At 35.3% G+C, this 17,501-nt stretch overlaps 2 protein-coding genes across 2 annotated transcripts; one reads left to right on the top strand and one right to left on the bottom strand.

The window, feature by feature from the left end:
• The first annotated feature begins 157 nt into the window (after window positions 1-157).
• LOC145562500 (serine/threonine-protein kinase PBL34-like) lies at window positions 158-10,935 on the top strand. The gene is made up of 7 exons (XM_081622800.1): window positions 158-389; window positions 475-876; window positions 3,193-3,530; window positions 3,640-3,775; window positions 8,840-8,976; window positions 9,060-9,183; window positions 10,206-10,935. Exons 2-7 carry the CDS (start codon window positions 684-686, stop codon window positions 10,724-10,726), a joined length of 1,449 nt encoding a protein of 482 aa, XP_081478926.1. The 5' UTR covers window positions 158-389; window positions 475-683; the 3' UTR covers window positions 10,727-10,935.
• A 1,105-nt stretch (window positions 10,936-12,040) lies between these two features.
• LOC145562501 (2-oxoadipate dioxygenase/decarboxylase, chloroplastic-like) lies at window positions 12,041-16,077 on the bottom strand. The gene is made up of 7 exons (XM_081622801.1): window positions 15,743-16,077; window positions 14,818-14,967; window positions 14,390-14,602; window positions 13,908-14,029; window positions 13,512-13,675; window positions 12,493-12,647; window positions 12,041-12,373 (listed from the first exon to the last, which is right to left on the bottom strand). Exons 1-7 carry the CDS (start codon window positions 16,001-16,003, stop codon window positions 12,275-12,277), a joined length of 1,164 nt encoding a protein of 387 aa, XP_081478927.1. The 5' UTR covers window positions 16,004-16,077; the 3' UTR covers window positions 12,041-12,274.
• Between the last annotated feature and the right edge of the window lie 1,424 nt (window positions 16,078-17,501).

Raw genomic sequence — 17,501 nt, 5'->3', positions numbered from 1 at the left:
ATAAAATCACGAAAATGCAAAGCCCTCTCAATGTGATTGTTGTGAACACAGTGACACAGTAGTACGGGTAGTCGGGTAGATGTCTAACGGGCAGCCTAACCTCCGGCTGCCCGTATTCTTCGGGCAACTTGATTTTGCTTTTGTAGTCTTCGATACCATTAAAAAAGAAGAGAGAGAAAAGGATTGGTAGAGAGAGAAATGAGAGAGAGAAACAACTGATAATTCAGAGTATGTTTTTTTCTTTCTTTGCGCATTTTTTTTATTTTTAATTATTTATTTCTGGGGTTTTGTTTGAATTAGTCACCCCTTTTTCCTATGAACTCTCACAATTTCTGAGATTTGCTGTACAGCCATTTTTCTGGGTGTTGTCCTTTCAAGTGAGAGTAAGAGTATAGCTCTAAAAACCCCACAATTTTTTTTTTCAATTTTAAGGGCTTATCTTCTGATCTGAATCATTTCTGTTTCTTTTTTCAGCTCTTCAATCCAATTTTTCTGGTAAAATTTCATGTGGGGTTGTGTTATTTCATCAGATTTTGGGTTTTTGAGTTATAAATCAGTAGGGTAAGAATTATTTGGGGCTAAAATTATTGGGTATTTTGTAATTTGAGTCTTTTGGGTGGAAAAGGGGTTTTAGGGATTTTGATGAATTTGAAAATTTAAGGGTTTGTAATTCATAGGGTGACATGGGATTTGGTAGTGATGTAGCTAAAGTGGAAACTTGGGATGTCGAAAAATCAAAAGGGGGAAAAAAGAAGAAAGATGAAGATGATTCTGGTGAAGATACTGGTTGTTGGATTAAGCTCAGATTCATAGGAAGCTGCATTACTTCAAGATCCAAAGTTGATTCTTCTGTCAGTGGAACAAGTACTAACTATGGTAACTTCCCAATTTTTGCCAAATTTGTAAATATATTTTTTATTTATATGATACTTTATGTTGTTTGTTTGTTTGTTCCTATTTTTGAAGTATTTTGTAATTTAAGTTGTCACTATAGCTTTGTTTTTATCATGTTTCTAGGTTGTTCATTAATTTGTTGCAGGTTCATATGTGTTTTTAGTGGTAGGGCAAGCATTAAGCTTTGTTCAATTTTGAAATTAGCTTGAAAGGCTATCTTGTCTAGAAATATAGTCAATTAATTCCTTGGGCTTTTTCGAGTTTATTTTCAGTCAATTGTTGCTTGCTTCTAGGTTGAGCTTGGGTTGATACCTTGCTTATGAAAGCTTTAAAATGTAGTATATTATGGGTGTAAGCTGTCGATTAGTTTTATTTCTTTATTTATCTCATGTATATTGTGTATAGTGTCTTAAGAGTCTTGAAAGTTGAATTCTGCCTATGAAATTAGTGGATTATACCCATGAGCAATGTTTTTGTAGAAATTGTTATGTGCTATCAACTTGTGGAACTCACATTGACATCATAGGCGTGTGTCTAAAGCTCGTGTAGCATCTGTTTAAAAAGTATTGTACCTTGTTTATAAAGTGCACTTCCATTGATGCAAGTAGCATGTTCTGCGAAGGTCGTCGTAGTATTGATGATTAGTAGGAAGAAACTGATTAAAATCTCTGATTTGTTTCAAGATCCAATGAGTAGGGGACTTGACCCATTCATTAAGTAGTAAAGGATTCATCTGTATTGTGAATTTGTGAAGGCTGTGACTCTGTGAGTATGCGTCTTATGAAGTTGATTTTTTCATGAAAAAGGAAATTTATTATTTCAATGTCTTTTATTATATTAAAAAATTTGTTGAAGAATAGTGAATGGAGGTTTATTTTCTGAAGTGTCTTGTCTTCCAAGAAACTTGGTGTAGTATTTCTATGGCTTGTTAGTTCATATGGTCAGAGAATTTGCTATCCAATACCCAAGAAACATTGAACTGCAAAATTCGTGGTGAGGCTGTGGCGCTGTGCATATGCATCCTGTCTTGACCCCTGTACGTGGAATTGTAAAGTCAGCTGATTTCAAATTGTTGATTGAGATCCTTAAACATAGCAAGTACTCGTGTTGGTCATCGTTCAAATTCTCTCTTCCAGCTGCTGGACATTACTTGCCTCCATCTTCTACATGATAGAGAAAAATGTGATTCTTGTTCGCGTTACGTTGCCAAGAAGTTTTTTACCCTCTCCATCATTAGCAGAATAGCAAGTTATATGATGTAATGCTGCAATTAATAGTCACTGAGCACTTTGAACTTGTTTGGCAATCTCTTTCTTGTACATGGCTGGTTGTTATTTTGTCCTTATTGCTTTTAACCTTGTTAGGATTTTTATCCTATAACTTAAGGGTTCTAATTATTCACATCCACATTTTTTTTGTAGAAGGCCACTGCAGGTGCCTGTCATTTTTTTGTAAACGCATGAATACAGATTTTAATATCTTAGCATTATAGGCAAATGGTCTTTAAATGCAAGAGAATTAATTTTAATTACATTAGAAAGCAAATTTGTAGTCTCCTGGCTGTGGAATTAGACTTTTAGTCTCTGTCCACTGACTTGACACAGGTTTCCCATTATTTTATTGAACATAGAGAGTGCCATATATTTTAGTGAAGAAGCTTGGAAGTGAAAGAATAAGTAAGAGACCTCATAATAAATGATTAATTGTATATTCTTTTTTTTTTTTTTTTTTTTTTACTTTTTTTTTTAATCCTTTCTTGAAATTGTCTGGACTAAACTTTTGTTGACTCCAGAGTACTGTTCTCTATCTTTGAGCCTGCTATGATTATGTGGATTTTCCTAGTAGGCATGACCAACTGACCAAGAGCTGTCAAACTTCCTCACTTAATCAGTTGGCACATTTTGTGACTAGATATCTTGTTTCTGGGATGGAGTGATTCTAATTTTCTGAGATATAAGATTGGCAGCTCATTTCTAGGAGGATGTTCTTTTATGTATTTTTTAGCGTCATTATGGGCTCATGGTTCTGGACCTCTTTCTTGGCATAGTTCTGAATTTCTGATAGAATACTTCATGATTATGATGTCAATGGTGGGTGGGCTTATGCTTCAGGACTCTGCCTTGGTTTAGTCTTAGTAGACATACAGCATGATCAGTGTACTGATTTTACCACTAAGTATTCGATGTCTGAGGTCTTCTGACAGTTTGTATACCCTCCTCATCTAAATATCTAATTAATTAAGTTTTCATCTTCCCATTGAGAATAAAAATTAAAGATTTTGTATTGAATGTGTGTCAGCTGAAAGCAAATCAACAATCGATGCAAGCAGAGATCAACCGGTTACTGCAGTTGTCTCATCAACAACAACAAGTAATGCTGAAAGCAGCACTTCAACATCCAAGCTAGAAGAAGAACTCAAAGTTTCCTCCCGACTTCGTAAATTCGCATTTAACGACTTAAAATTAGCAACTAGAAACTTCAGACCTGAAAGTCTACTTGGTGAAGGTGGTTTTGGGTGTGTGTTTAAGGGATGGATTGAAGAAAATGGCACTGCTCCAGTGAAACCTGGTACAGGTCTTACTGTTGCAGTAAAGACACTCAATCATGATGGACTTCAGGGTCACAAAGAATGGCTGGTTTGTTTTGCTGACTATTTTTTGTAAAATATTATTTCTGCCTTATATCTTTACATGTATCTTGAGCTGTATTATCCCTTATATTTGTATGTGCCTTTATATTTGGCAGGCTGAAGTGAATTATTTGGGTGATCTTATTCATCAAAATTTGGTCAAACTAATTGGCTATTGTATTGAAGATGATCAAAGGCTTCTAGTCTATGAATTCATGCCCCGAGGAAGCTTGGAGAATCATCTTTTTCGAAGTATGTAACTACTTTTATGCAATTTCTCACATTCTTCTTGATCTATATATTTTTGAATTGATATGCAAATTAGACAGTTATTACTCTGAAAGATGCATAGACATAGGATGAGTGAAATTTAAAAATTTTTAGAGGCATGAACTGTCTCATTTTTATTTTCACTTGTTGACTGCCAATAAATTCTTTTTAAGTTTCTGAGTGCACATGTTTCAGTACTTTTCTGTTATTAAGTATCCTGTATTTGATGATGAGTATATTACTTAGGGGCCGTATGGTTCACATGGGGTAAACGGAATGGAATCAAGAAAGGGTAAGACAGAGAATGGAAAGGAAAATCCTTTGATGTAAATTGTTGTTTGGGTAATATTTGGTGATCAAGTTTCTCTCTATCACCATTGCATCACCACTATACCACACGTTCATACATCGATGTCGCCCTTCCCAGCCGTTGCCCCACCATTGCCGCCATTTCTTGCCCCCTCCCCAACGCTGTCGCTGCCCCCCTTCTCCTTGCCACCATGGCAGCCCCTCTTCTCCTTGCCACCATGGCAGCCCCTTCTCTCTCCTCTTCTTATTGTTTCATCACCATCATTGAAACTCAAATTCAAGGTTTTAATGGTCAAATTTGAATATGAAAATCTAGATCTAGTGTTTTCATAGTCAAATTTAACCTTTGAAAGCTATAATTGAAGATAATAAAAGATAATTTCTCATTTTAGCCTTTTTTTTTTTTTTATAAATTTTCTAGCATTATAGGCTTTTGAATGGTTGTTTTTCGGTGGAAGGGGGTTGGGTTTTCATGGTGGTGGATTTTTACGGGTGGGTGGGGGTGGTGTCGTGCGGGTGGAGCGTGGTTTTGAAGAAGTTGTGGTTGGTTTTGGGTGGTTGATAGGGGTGGTCATGAGATGGTGAAGGTGGTATTCGATAAATGGTTTTGGTGATTTGCTATGGGTGGTGGTGCTAGAGGTGGTTATGAAGGTAGGGGTGGTGGTGATGGTGACTTTAGCAGTGGTAGTTGGACAGTTGTGGTGGTTGTTGCTGGTGGGTACTATTGTGTGGTGTTGTATGGGTGGCTTAGGAAAGGGAATGAAAATACCATAAGGGAGTGGGGAATCATGGTAGAGGGAAATGGGGGAAACAAGAGGAGAAAGGGAATGAAAAAAATGACCTAACAAACAACAAGGGAATCAAGCTAGTTCATTCCCTTACCCTTTCTTGAAGACCCCATACCAAACGGCCTCTTATAGTAGTGGGGATCTGGGGAACTTAATATATACTCTTGTTATGGATTTTTCTTTTTGTTGTTGATCTTATAGTATAGTTAGGCTCACCACTTCTTGGGCTGGAGGAATTGTCTGCCTCCTTGCTCCATTGCCTACAGATATTATAGTCTATGTAAATAATGAGTACCCAACCATAATTAGCTTGCTTGGAATAAGCCTCATGTCAATAATGAGTGCCCTGTGTAGATGACACTAACCCATTCAAGTCTAACTATGGTGCTGTCTACAACATCTCCTCTTTTTCCATACAAAAGAAACTAAGAATTTTTGCTTATATTGGACTGGCAATGAGAGCCAACCTATTATAAAATTTCCTGCATTCTTGTCATTCTGTTCTCTCTTTCTAGTTGATGTTGACAAGGGAAGAGTCATCTGGAATGAGACTAGTTTCTGCAATAATAGATGAATTTTGGATTGCTGGTGTTTCTTAAGTTTAGGCCTTAATCACTGATTCTCTGGGTGGCCTCTCAAGGCTTCAAGGGTCATACTTGATTTGTCTGGCTAGTCAAAGACCTGATGGCTCACAATCAGAGTTGTGGTGTCAGTTTGCATACTCTTCTCAGTATGTTACTGTTTTTCATAGACTATCTATAATACAAGGTGCATAAGTCATGCATCTTTTTTTCATGTTACATATCGTCTTTCTTGGACCCTTTACATGAATTGAGCCGTTGATTATTTGGTTGATTAGGTAATATGCAATAGATCATGCAGTGTGTTATGGTGTCGGGAAAGGTCAATTGATTTCCAGGTACTCAAGTAGTAATAGTTTCTTTTGTGACAGGTTAAAGGCTTCCCTATTGATTTGTTTGGATGTTGTATTTTGAGTGCTCGAATTATCATATGATCTATGCTGGATGAGACTTTACAAAGCAAGTAAAAGGCTTCCAGTTGACATTACAGGCTTACACTTTTGACTCCAATTGAGATCATCATTATTTTCTATTTTTAACATTTTTTTAATCATTCTAAGCTGTGGCATGCAATAACTTTTATTGATTGTTATTCGCGTGGTTCAAGCTTTAGATATCTAAAATCTTTCTTTTTTGGGTATGGAGAGAAGAGAGAGAGGGGGGGGGGGGGGGGGAGGGGGTCCAATTGTCCTGTCATGTCTTGTCTACGATTGAAATGGTTACAAGGGATCAAAATAAGAAGCAATTAAACTCACTTTTCTTTCCATTGGCCAGGGTCATTATTAACCTTGCAGTCTCAGTCTCAATACATTGATTTTGTATGGGAAATCTTGAATTTCCATGGAAGGAATCACTAATTATGATCATGGGTCTATAGTAGATATGGATTCTACCTGTCCTAGGCTGGTTATGCCGTCTTATTCCTGTAATAATATACTTATTATTCCTTATGGGAAACCAGACGAGTGCTTTCTTCTTCAAAAATCACAAGGAAGAGTTGTGGATAGTTTAATTAGTCATTTTGATTTTCTCGATCATATTCAAATCTAGGAACAGGGATTCTTTCAGCTTTGTTGTCATAATTTTCAATATTGTACATTAATGAAGTCATTATGGGACTTTCAGGAAGTCTTAAGGTCATTTTGGGTTTCTTCTATGGATCATTGGGCATTATTATGGGATGTAAATAAGACAGAAGGATATGTTTGGAATATAGGAAATCATTCAGTGGGGAACATCACTAGAACAGTCTACTTGCTGATGTATTCTGGTTTTCCTTGAACTACAATGATCTAACTAGATCATTAATTAAGGTCGTAGGAATGGAATTAGTTTTAGTCGGAATTTTGGGTTATCATCGTCTTATTTAGTGCGAAGTAATTTCTGTTTTCCAATATTGAAATATCTTTTGTTGGATAAAATTTTAGGAAAAAACATCTTATGCGGTTTTTAACTTTTGTACTCTAAAGTGAGGGAGATAAATGTGTGGATGGGTATATAGCATCTGTTGTTCTTGGGAGTTGTGTAGATCTGTAATCATTATATTGGTATCTCCTGTTATCCTACATATTGGAGTATCATTTGTTGGAGAATTATTTTAGGTAATGAATCTTATGTGGCCTTTTGAACTAGTACTCTAAAGCAAGTGAAGATAGTAGTGTGTGGTGTTCTATCTATATTGGGAAGATTATGTTAGGTTAGTTGACTTAGTTCAGCTTCTGTTTATTTATGAAGGCATACTAGTAATAGCTTCTGTTTAGCACTTCTAGGCGGTACTGGTGTAATCTGCTGTTGCCAAAACTCGATTCATCCCGTGTGGTTTTGATTTCAAGTTATCTGCTTTGATGATCTCACAAAGCCTTGCCCTTCATGTTGATGTTATTGTTATTTGACATCACTTTGGTGCCTCTATTGTTAATCTTACTAATCAGCATAAAATATATTGGGAAAGAAACTCATCTGGAATTCAATTTGACAAAAATCATTTCCTTGATAGGAGTCATGAACACAAGGCACCTATACCATTGACCTGAATATGGAAGAAGCACATGAAATGCTCACAATTCTTTGAGAAATCTTGACTCGAACATATCTTTCTAATTGGCAATGTGCAGAGTCAGATTCCTCAGTAAGAGTTGGTCTTTGTGTTGCTATTTGGCTAAATTTATTCCAAGGCTATCTGATAGCTGCAAGTGCACCTTACAGTTGCAATTCATTCAGTTTTTTGTTAATATTGTGGCTGGATCCCTCTTTGTTCTTTTGTTCCAGGCTTCCAGTTTTCTTCATTGTATTTTGAAATTTCCTATACTTGTAACTATACTTGGTACATTGAAGCATGTACAGCACTGTCTTTCTGCGGTGTCAAGAAATTATCTATCTGAGTACAACAAATAATTTTTTTTTTTTTTTTTTCTATGATTTCCTTAGGCTATAAAGGTTTCTAATTAGGTGTCATTTACCTCTAAAAGGTTTTAGGATATTGATGATCATCTATCACAATGATAATGGATGTGCTTCCTCTCATCTCCTTGAGAAATGTAGTTATTGGTGTGATTCAATTTACACGTGATTCATGTAATCATTTATGTTGTTGAAATTTGAAGCTGAAGTTCCTTAGCTGAGATTTGTTAAAAGTAACTTATTTAGAAGTTCCTATAGGCTTTATCAAAGTTATGATGCCTAAAACCAAGAGAATAAAAGAAAAAAAATTAAAAAATTAGAGATGTTGGTGAAAGTGGTGCCAATTTTAAATTTGAAGAATGGCTTGGGCTGGAATGGAGTAAGACATTATTAGAGACATAAGGAAATTGCAAATATTTTTACAGGCAATAGGGTCATGTGTTGATATGGATGATGTAATGCCAATGATTAATGATACGGCCATGTTATTTATTATGCAAAGGATAATTCTCATGGTATTTATGCAAGACTAAGAGGATAATTCTCATGTTGAAATGCCATTTACAGTATTGGCCTTTTATGTCTTCTTCAGTTACTATTTATACGTTCAATACACTTGAGGAGTGTAATAAAAAGGAGTTATCATAGATTGCATCATTTTCCTCATTTATAATCTTAGTTTGTATGATGCCATTGCAGTTTGAGTCTTATCTTTAGAAGTTTAAACTATGTTTTAGATCGAGTTTTAAAATATTTTACTGATGGTCAATTGTATTAACCTAGAATACAAGTTTTGATTTGCAGAGTAAAATATTATTCTAATTCCTGTAACTATAGTTGACCTTCGTAACATAATAAACTGTTTCTTTAAATTCACGTTGCTTGTTCTCACCTCTCTTTGTGGAGCCTGTCTTCTCTCCACAGTGTCACTCCTTTTCAATGTTGCTGACTTTGTGATATTTTTTCAGGATCTTTACCTCTCCCATGGTCCATTAGGATGAAAATTGCTCTTGGTGCAGCTAAGGGTCTTGCCTTTCTCCATGAAGAAGCTGAAAAGCCTGTGATTTATCGTGATTTCAAGACCTCAAATATTTTATTAGATGCGGTACGTTATCACACTCAACAGTTTTGCATTTATTACATGGAAGCTTCTATGTTTCTCTAACTACTACCAACTTACTGCATCAGGAATACAATGCAAAGCTGTCGGATTTTGGACTTGCAAAAGATGGTCCTGAGGAAGGTAAAACTCATGTGTCTACCCGCGTGATGGGGACATATGGTTATGCAGCCCCTGAGTATGTGATGACAGGTAAATATTTGAATGCTGGGTGTTACTTTGTCATCCATGAAGATTCTTATGGCATTATGCTATTTTTGTATTGTCTAATTATGAAATATTTATTGTTGCACTGGTTCATGTTGGATTTGCATCTCTTTCAAACCTTCTTGCTCTCATCTGCTGTAAATGCTAAGCTTTATCTAAGGAGGGGCACATTAGGAAGTAGCATGAAGTCAGTTAATAGTGGCTTTAAGGAAAAGATAGCTAGTTTGTGAAAAGAATTCAAGAAGAGGATTAGGGAGAGAGAAAGGATGTTGAATATCGATATCTGTTTTCGTTGGCTTTTAAATTGGTAGTTAAGAGAGAACCAAGCCTCTCGAAAGCTTGAATATCCTTCCCCCCCCAGTAATTTTAGGTCATCAGTCAACCATCTTCTTTCCAATTCTTTTAGGGTTTCCGTTTTTCCTAAACCCGCACATTTTTTTTTTTTTTAATATGGTGCTTCTAGTTTCATATGAATTTTCCATGGCACTTCTGCTGCTGTGAGTGGAACATCATCATTTTTCATAATTGATAAAAGTTAATAGTCTCATGTAGTAGGATATTCAGTTTACATCAGCTTGTGCTTTTATTAGAATTTGGGATATTGGTTTGTATTATTATACTCTTCTTTTTTGGCCTTCCATTTGTTACTTTATTCTCTTGCCCGGGGAGAGGGGAGGAATTGTTTATTTCCCTGGTGGTTTTCCTCACCTTCCTAGTCTTCCAAGAGGGAAAACTGTATGCACCATTTTCTTTTCAGATATATGGCTAATGCCCCCTCTCCTTTTCCCTTAGTTATTTCTACTACTCTTAGCTGCACTTTTTCATCAAGAGGTTTTTTCTTATTCAAGTTGCCGTATGCTGTTTGACATGAATGTGCGGATGATTGTACAGCAATTGGAATTTAATTAGTCAACAGAAGATTATTCTTGAAGTAGTTGATGGCATTGGATTCAATATTGAGCATGTTCTGCTGTGTCCTAATCTAATTTTTATTATTCCTGTCCTAGGCCATCTGACTTCAAGAAGCGATGTTTACAGCTTTGGAGTAGTGCTGCTGGAAATGATTACTGGCAGGAGATCTATGGACAAAAACCGACCCAATGGGGAGCATAACCTTGTTGAATGGGCAAGGCCACATCTTGGAGACCGAAGAAGATTTTATCGTCTGATAGACCCTCGGCTTGAAGGTCACTTTTCCATTAAAGGTGCTCAAAAGGCTGTGCAGTTGGCTGCTCATTGCCTTAGCCGGGATCCAAAAGTCCGCCCTTTAATGAGTGAAGTTGTAGATGCCCTGAAGCCTTTACCTAACCTGAAAGATATGGCTAGTTCGTCCTACTATTTCCAAACCATGCAAGCAGATCGAGTCAGGGCCAGCCCAAATGCTCGTAATGGTCAACCTATAGGTCCCCACCAAAGGAATGGGCAGCAACCAGGTCTAAGGAGCCTCTCAATCCCACATGGTTCACACGCTTCACCATATCATCATCATCAATACCATCCATCACCTAAACCAAGTGGGAAATCCTAACCTCAGTTCAGTCGGTCCTCTTCTTGCTCTGCAAGCAGTTCATCATTCTTTTCTCCCCAGCTTCTGATCGTTTTCATGAAGTCATCAGCTAATTAAGTATGTGATCCTGATATCAAGGTTCTTTGCTCCTTGATCAAAGATGAAACAGGATAGGGAGGAAAAAAATCACCAAAAAAAAAAAAAAAAAAAAAAAAAAAAGAACAGAAAAAGAGGCTACAGAAGACAATGTATGAATTGTGCAAACTAATATCTTTCAGTCAGGCTCTGTAAAGGAGTTAAATGTAAGAAGAGGTGAAGCTTTGTGGGCCAGAAATTTCATGTCAAACCTCATAATGTTACGTTAGTCAAGCTTGAAAATATGAAAAATGAAGTTTCTCCAATTGTTGCCTCGATTATCTCCATTTTGTTATATGCTTTTCCATCTTCAAAGATCCCTGAAATTGCTGTATAGATCATGCTTTGATGTAGAAACAATGAATCAATGAATTAGGTCAAACTTGTGTTGTGGGCTCAGAGCCTCAGAATCCTGTTCTGTGGGTTGATCCGGGGTTTTAAACCAGTTTGCTTACTATTATCATTGCTGAAATATAGATGTGCTTTGTTTCTAATATGATGAAATGTTTAATTTAGGGTCTGTTCGGGAATATTGTGGTTTTGATGGTTTCCAAGCTACTGCGGTGAAAAAAACTTCCGTTTTTTTGAAACTACAACAGAAAAGCAGAAATAACTTTTTGAGGTTGTGTAGTTTTAATTTAAATGAAACGCTTTGGCTTTATATGACAAGCAACTTCTTTGCCTCAAAAAAAAAAAAAAAAATGACAAGCAACTTCTTATCAGTCCTTTCCTTTTTCTTCTCTTCGTTCACCCTCCTTGGTAACACCATCTTTTTCATTTCTACTGATGTTCTACATACCAGATTTGAATTGCTTTACAGTTTTCACTATCTTCATTTTCCTAATATATCGCATAAAAATACCAAACATAGAGGGACGAAGGTAGTAGCTATTAATCATTATTTAATAATTAAATATCAATAAAATCAGTAATTAGCATTTGAGTTTGATTGATTAGTAATTAATACTTTGCATTTTGACAATACTTATGGTTTACCTCAATTGGTCATAGTTTAAAATGTAGATTTTTTATACTTTCTCCATTCTTTTTAAGTTGATACGTTTATTTTATTTACCAATAAGTAAATATTATGAAAATTCGATATTGTGAAAATATATATGGAGACAATTTTAGATTTCTAATAAGTCTCAACACAAGTACATAACTATACTTTATCATAATTATTAGTCACAAAAGTACTCATGGTAAAGCTCCTTAATATATTTGCTGTCTTGTAATAACTGCCATTCTGAGTTTGGAGCTTTCAACGCCCGTGATAGTATTGAAAGTTTCAAAATGTTCAAAAGAGCTCTTATTTGGTTTTAGTAATTGGATTAGAAATGCCTTATATCATGACATTATTCAAATATCACCCCCCCTATCGGCCCTATGTACATACAAAGTATGAAAGTATATGTTATCAAAGTCACATTTCTAAACAGCCTTTCGAGTCAGTTGCTCCACGGATGTGCTCTCAAATATCTTATCAGCATTACCAACTTCAAACCCATCACGTCGATGGAACTCCTTGACCTACAATAATTCATTCAAAAGTTAGGCAAAGCTATTCAATCCTGCATCACTATGAATATACACTATATTAGTGGATAAACTCCATATGTTTTGAAACATAAAAGAGGGGCTGTCAATACCTCTTCATCAGGTAAATTTTTGTACTGAGGAAGCACAAGCCTTTCAGCAAACTCTATGTATGAACAAGGAACTGATTCTTTCGTACCATCGGAGAATTCGAAAGGTACTGAATCAGCTACTGTTGAACTTTGCAGCAGGAAACCATCAGGACTAACTGGTGCAGGAACAATGATATTTCTCAGATTTGCATTGTTGAAGTAGTGATCAAATATAATAAATTCATAAAAGAATCTTTGCAATTAACCTTAACTAAACCAGCTTTCAAAAAAAAAAAAAATTAACCTTAACTAAAACACGAAAAATGGACACTGCTAACAGTCAGAGTGACACCATCCCCTCCCATCACTAAAGTGACAAAGTTCATCACCTTGTTACTGTTGCTACATCAATCCCTTAATAAAACATAAGCTACATTTTGAGTTGGGGTCATATTTAGGGAACACCATCTTAAATACTGTATATTTGCTTCATAAAGGTTTACATCTTCAACTTAGATTGTCTTCCTTTGAATGTCCCACTATTCATGAACATAGGTGTATAATAATATCAGCTCCCTGTGTTGTGTGTAGTACCTGAAATCAACCTTTTGCAGGACAAAGTTGCAAAATTCAACAAATGGAGAATGTCCTCTCTGATAGAGATAGCCTTTAACTTATACTGCCTCTTTGAGTACAGCATATGCTGCGATTTGAGGCTATAATATATCTAGTACGCACAAAGGAACATAAATGACACTTCAAAATTTCTCCAGTGCTCTACTAAGTTAGATTTCGACCAAATGACCAACAATCTTAACATAAATTATGATAAACCAAATAGATTGCTGATACTATGCAATCACAAGCTCCAAACCAAACAATGCATTTTATTCTCATTCTTTATTAACACGGGGAGATGGGGGGGGGGGGGGGGGAAGGGGTTTGTAAAGCAGGGACCTGATTTGAGATGTATAAATAAAAATTCGTATAACATGTGAATGTACCGGAGTTTTGAGTAAATTAAGAAAAAAAAAAAAAACCTTTTAAAGTCCCTCCTTCAGAATTCAGCTTGAATCCATTCTCTTCAATGAACTGATTCAAGCGATTGATGTTATTCAAATTTGACTTCAGTTGGTGAGTGGAAATAGTGACATGATTCAAGGCATATCCATTAACTAGTGTCCATGCAGCATATTCGCTTTCTCTGCAATTTTAAAATTACAGCACATGAATTTCAGAGAGAATACAAGTCACAGAATGTGCTTCCAGACACATACTACTTGAAGACAATATGGATTTTCTAAAAGGGTTATATAGCAGTTGGAAACTTGACACTCAGCAGTGATACGCAGGGATGGTCTTAGGATAAACTCCACTTGTAGATCAATTCAGTTCCAATCAAGAAGATGGACTCAGAAAGTCAGAAGACATTTTACCTAGCTAATTGTTGAAATTCGGAATGCAAGGGTTTGTCCCAGGTCAATGACCCGTGTGCACTGGCAAGAGCTGCATATTTACTTCCACTTCCTGAAATCCCAGTATACTTTCTGATTATTTCCTGTAATTGCAAATAGCAAACGTTAAAATAAAAGTCTCAACAAGGATATCTTCTGCTAAGGGAAATATATAACTGCTGGACAAGGTATACTTGTGATACTTCTACTCTATCTTCTATACAGAAACAAACTCTTTCATATACCATACAGATTATGTTCTTCATTTTAAATAAGAGCCTCACACTTACAATTGTGTCCAAAACACGGATAAAGAAAAATCAGTGTATTGACCACATTCTGTTAATAGCTTATAACACTTCGGAGCTAAATTTCCATGGTGAGAATTCACAGTTATCCCACATCAAGCAAAGCTATAGTTTAGCTTGAAATTGTGCTAGACACACACCAAATGGAGAGTGTACCTGAGCTTCAGAACTCATCTGGTCTACAAGAAGTTCGGAAATAAACACCCTAGGCAAAGGTCCATTGACACCACTGCCTCCCTCATAGGAAACTGTGGCAGGGGAGAACCAATAAGCTTTCAACTTCTTTCCAGGAAATCTCAGCTCATCCTTTTGGATGTACCCAAAATCAAGAAAGACCTTAGCCATTGAATCGATACCATGACCATCCACCTGCAAGATTGGTATCAAAATGAGGTCCTTGCACAAATTTGGATTCTCATTTTGCTAGTCATATGTTATCAACCCAATATGCAATGTTACATGTTACTAAGTAGTTTTATAACATATAAATTACAAGTATGAAGAATAAGAGGGAGCCCAGGTTAATCTCTGAGATTAACAAGCCTTTCCCTATTGCTACAATTGAAGAGGTGAAAATGGCATACCCCAAAAGTACGAAAAGCAAAATGATCATAACAAATCCGATCATTTCCAGCTGAATGAACAAGCTCCAAGACCCGTTTTGCCGTTGGATTCCTGTTCAAATAGACAGTCTCCATACTTTGCAGCACATTTCTGAAAAATGATTCTGATCCCTTTACACATACAAACACCCAATATACCAAAGTTATATTTCCAAGCAAAAATTAATATCAGGACTACTAAGATGATTTTAAGTGTTATTCAGCGACTATTAATCTATATCTTGTTTGTAAATTTCATTAATCATAGGAAAAAAAATGAAGATTAATAAAAATCATCAACACTATAAAATACTAACAGTAGTAGCTAAAACCCCCCACTAACAAGAGAAATTACTGGTTGATATCTTTGATTTACAAAACTCACAAATCACAACAGTCACAAATCAAGTGGCATTTATATATTTAATCAATCCAGTCGAACTGATTGAATATCCGATCATCATGATTATATATTTGATTATACATAAGAAGTATTTTTAATTTTAATAACATATATTTGTACAAGTATTACAGATTTTTAAAGAACATACCATCATCTTGATTTTTTGCATGTGAATAGAGGAGATTAATTTGATGGACCTTCTATGACAATCTTGAAATCAATCTTTACTAATAACATTTAAATTAAATCCTAGAAATTTTTCCATTCAACTCTAAAAAAAAAAAAAAAAAAAAAAAAAATCATCTTCATAGGTTACATCAATCTGTAAAAGCTTAAAAATCATGCCCAACAGTTTCTCAAATATTATCATATAAATACAAGAAAACCCCACATCAAAATGACAGATTTTTCCCAAATCGTTAGAATCAATTTAAAAATAAGTGAATTAAAAAAATGAAATAAAATAAACCCAGTTCAATATTTCAAATATTAGAAAAAAATTACCTGAAAAGAAGGAGAAACATGAGACCCATTTTGTGAATTTGATGAAGAATCATTATTTACAGAGAAATTTCGTTTATTAGTCAACATGGGTTGATGTGAAGGAAGATTTGGTTTTAAAAAAATAGAGTTTTTGGAATCGGATTGAGGAAGAAACTTTGAAGTACGAACTGCAGTAGCAGGGGAGGAGAGATTGTGGACTCTGGTGATAGAAGAAGAGATCATGGTGTTTGGAAATTTTGATGTTAATAATAACTTATGCATCTCAATTAATTTTGTAATTAATTTTGTTATACTAATGTTGTACACTTCATAGGATTTTTTAATTTTTAATTTTTTTTTAATTTTTAACAAGACAATTCATAGAATTTGGATATTGGATAGTTGCGTTACGTGTTGTAATTTCTAGACTAGATTAGATAGATGACTTGTATAGTTGTATTGTATTTGTATCCATTGTCCATGTGTCAAAATTTTTTAAAAATATGTTTTTGGCATATTTTATGACTTTTTATGTTTTCATTTGTAGTTAGTAAATTAAGGAATACGGTCCTTAAAGTATCGTATTTGAACATTTTTGGTGTGCACATTTAGTCCCTTAACTACCCAAAGCGGTGTTTCTGCCCAAATAGTTTAGGAACTAAGCCTAGTTAGCAATAGTTAAGAACAAATTATACCTACATCCACGGGTGGGGGAATTGAGAGTTTTTTCACTATAATGGAGAAAGAACGAGAAAATAATACAAAGAATCGGGGGAGAGACAAGGAGGAGAGAAAAGCATACACATAAGCCCAAGTGAGGTTCCATTCTAAAAATATATGACAATAAAAGGAGTAGCTCACTTAGGTTATAAACTAGCGGTTCTTTTATTTAATTTTTCCATGTGGGACAATCACTTACACTTGCAACTTAACAATCTCTCCCTCAACCCTTAGAGCACTCCCAGTGAGAAGCTTGTATGGAGGAAACTGGGTGTAGACAAGAACCTCTAAGGAGATCGCCAATAAACAGGTCTTGGTCTCACAACCCAACACAACAACGTCTAAGAAACGGGTGCGAGAGGCGTAGCCGAACCATCAGCTCTGATACCAGAGTTAGGAATCGGGGGAGAGACAAGGAGGAGAGAGAAGCCCACACATCATCCCAAGTGAGGTTCCATTTCAAAACCATATGACAATAAAAGGAGTAGCTCACTTAGATTATAAACTAGTGGTTCTTTTATTTAATTTTTCCATGTGGGACAACAACTCACACTTGCAACGTAACAATTATATTAATATGTGTAATTTATTTATTTATTTTTTTTATTTTCATTTTCTTTCATAAAAATAGTTTAGGACTTTGTCAGAATTAATTAAATAAAGGGGATATTATAGGGTGAAGGAATTAAATAAAGGGGTAGGGTGAATTGACAAATAAAGTGATTGAAAATTAAACTTACCTCTTTATAACATTAGAACCAAATAACAAGCAAATCTTTATAATAATTTAACAGTTTTTTTCCCAACCTTCCACTACAACACTTTAAAACCTCAATGCTTTACTTTTGTGCACGTTTTTTCTAGCATTTTTTGACGAAATTTTCGTCCGAAGAAATTTTATCTAATGGATTTTATTCTGACAGAAATTTCATCGGAAACTCATTTTCGACGGAATTCCATCAGAAAATGCCATTTTTTGGATAATTAACTTTTCGACACACATTTTTCGATAGAATTCCATCGAAAATGTTTTTTGACATATTTTTCGGTATTTAAAACA

The sequence above is a fragment of the Chenopodium album genome, chromosome 10 (assembly GCF_948465745.1).
Source record: "Chenopodium album chromosome 10, dcCheAlbu1.1, whole genome shotgun sequence".
NCBI classification, from domain to species: Eukaryota; Viridiplantae; Streptophyta; class Magnoliopsida; order Caryophyllales; family Amaranthaceae; genus Chenopodium; species Chenopodium album.
This window is presented reverse-complemented; position numbering and strand designations above follow the sequence as displayed.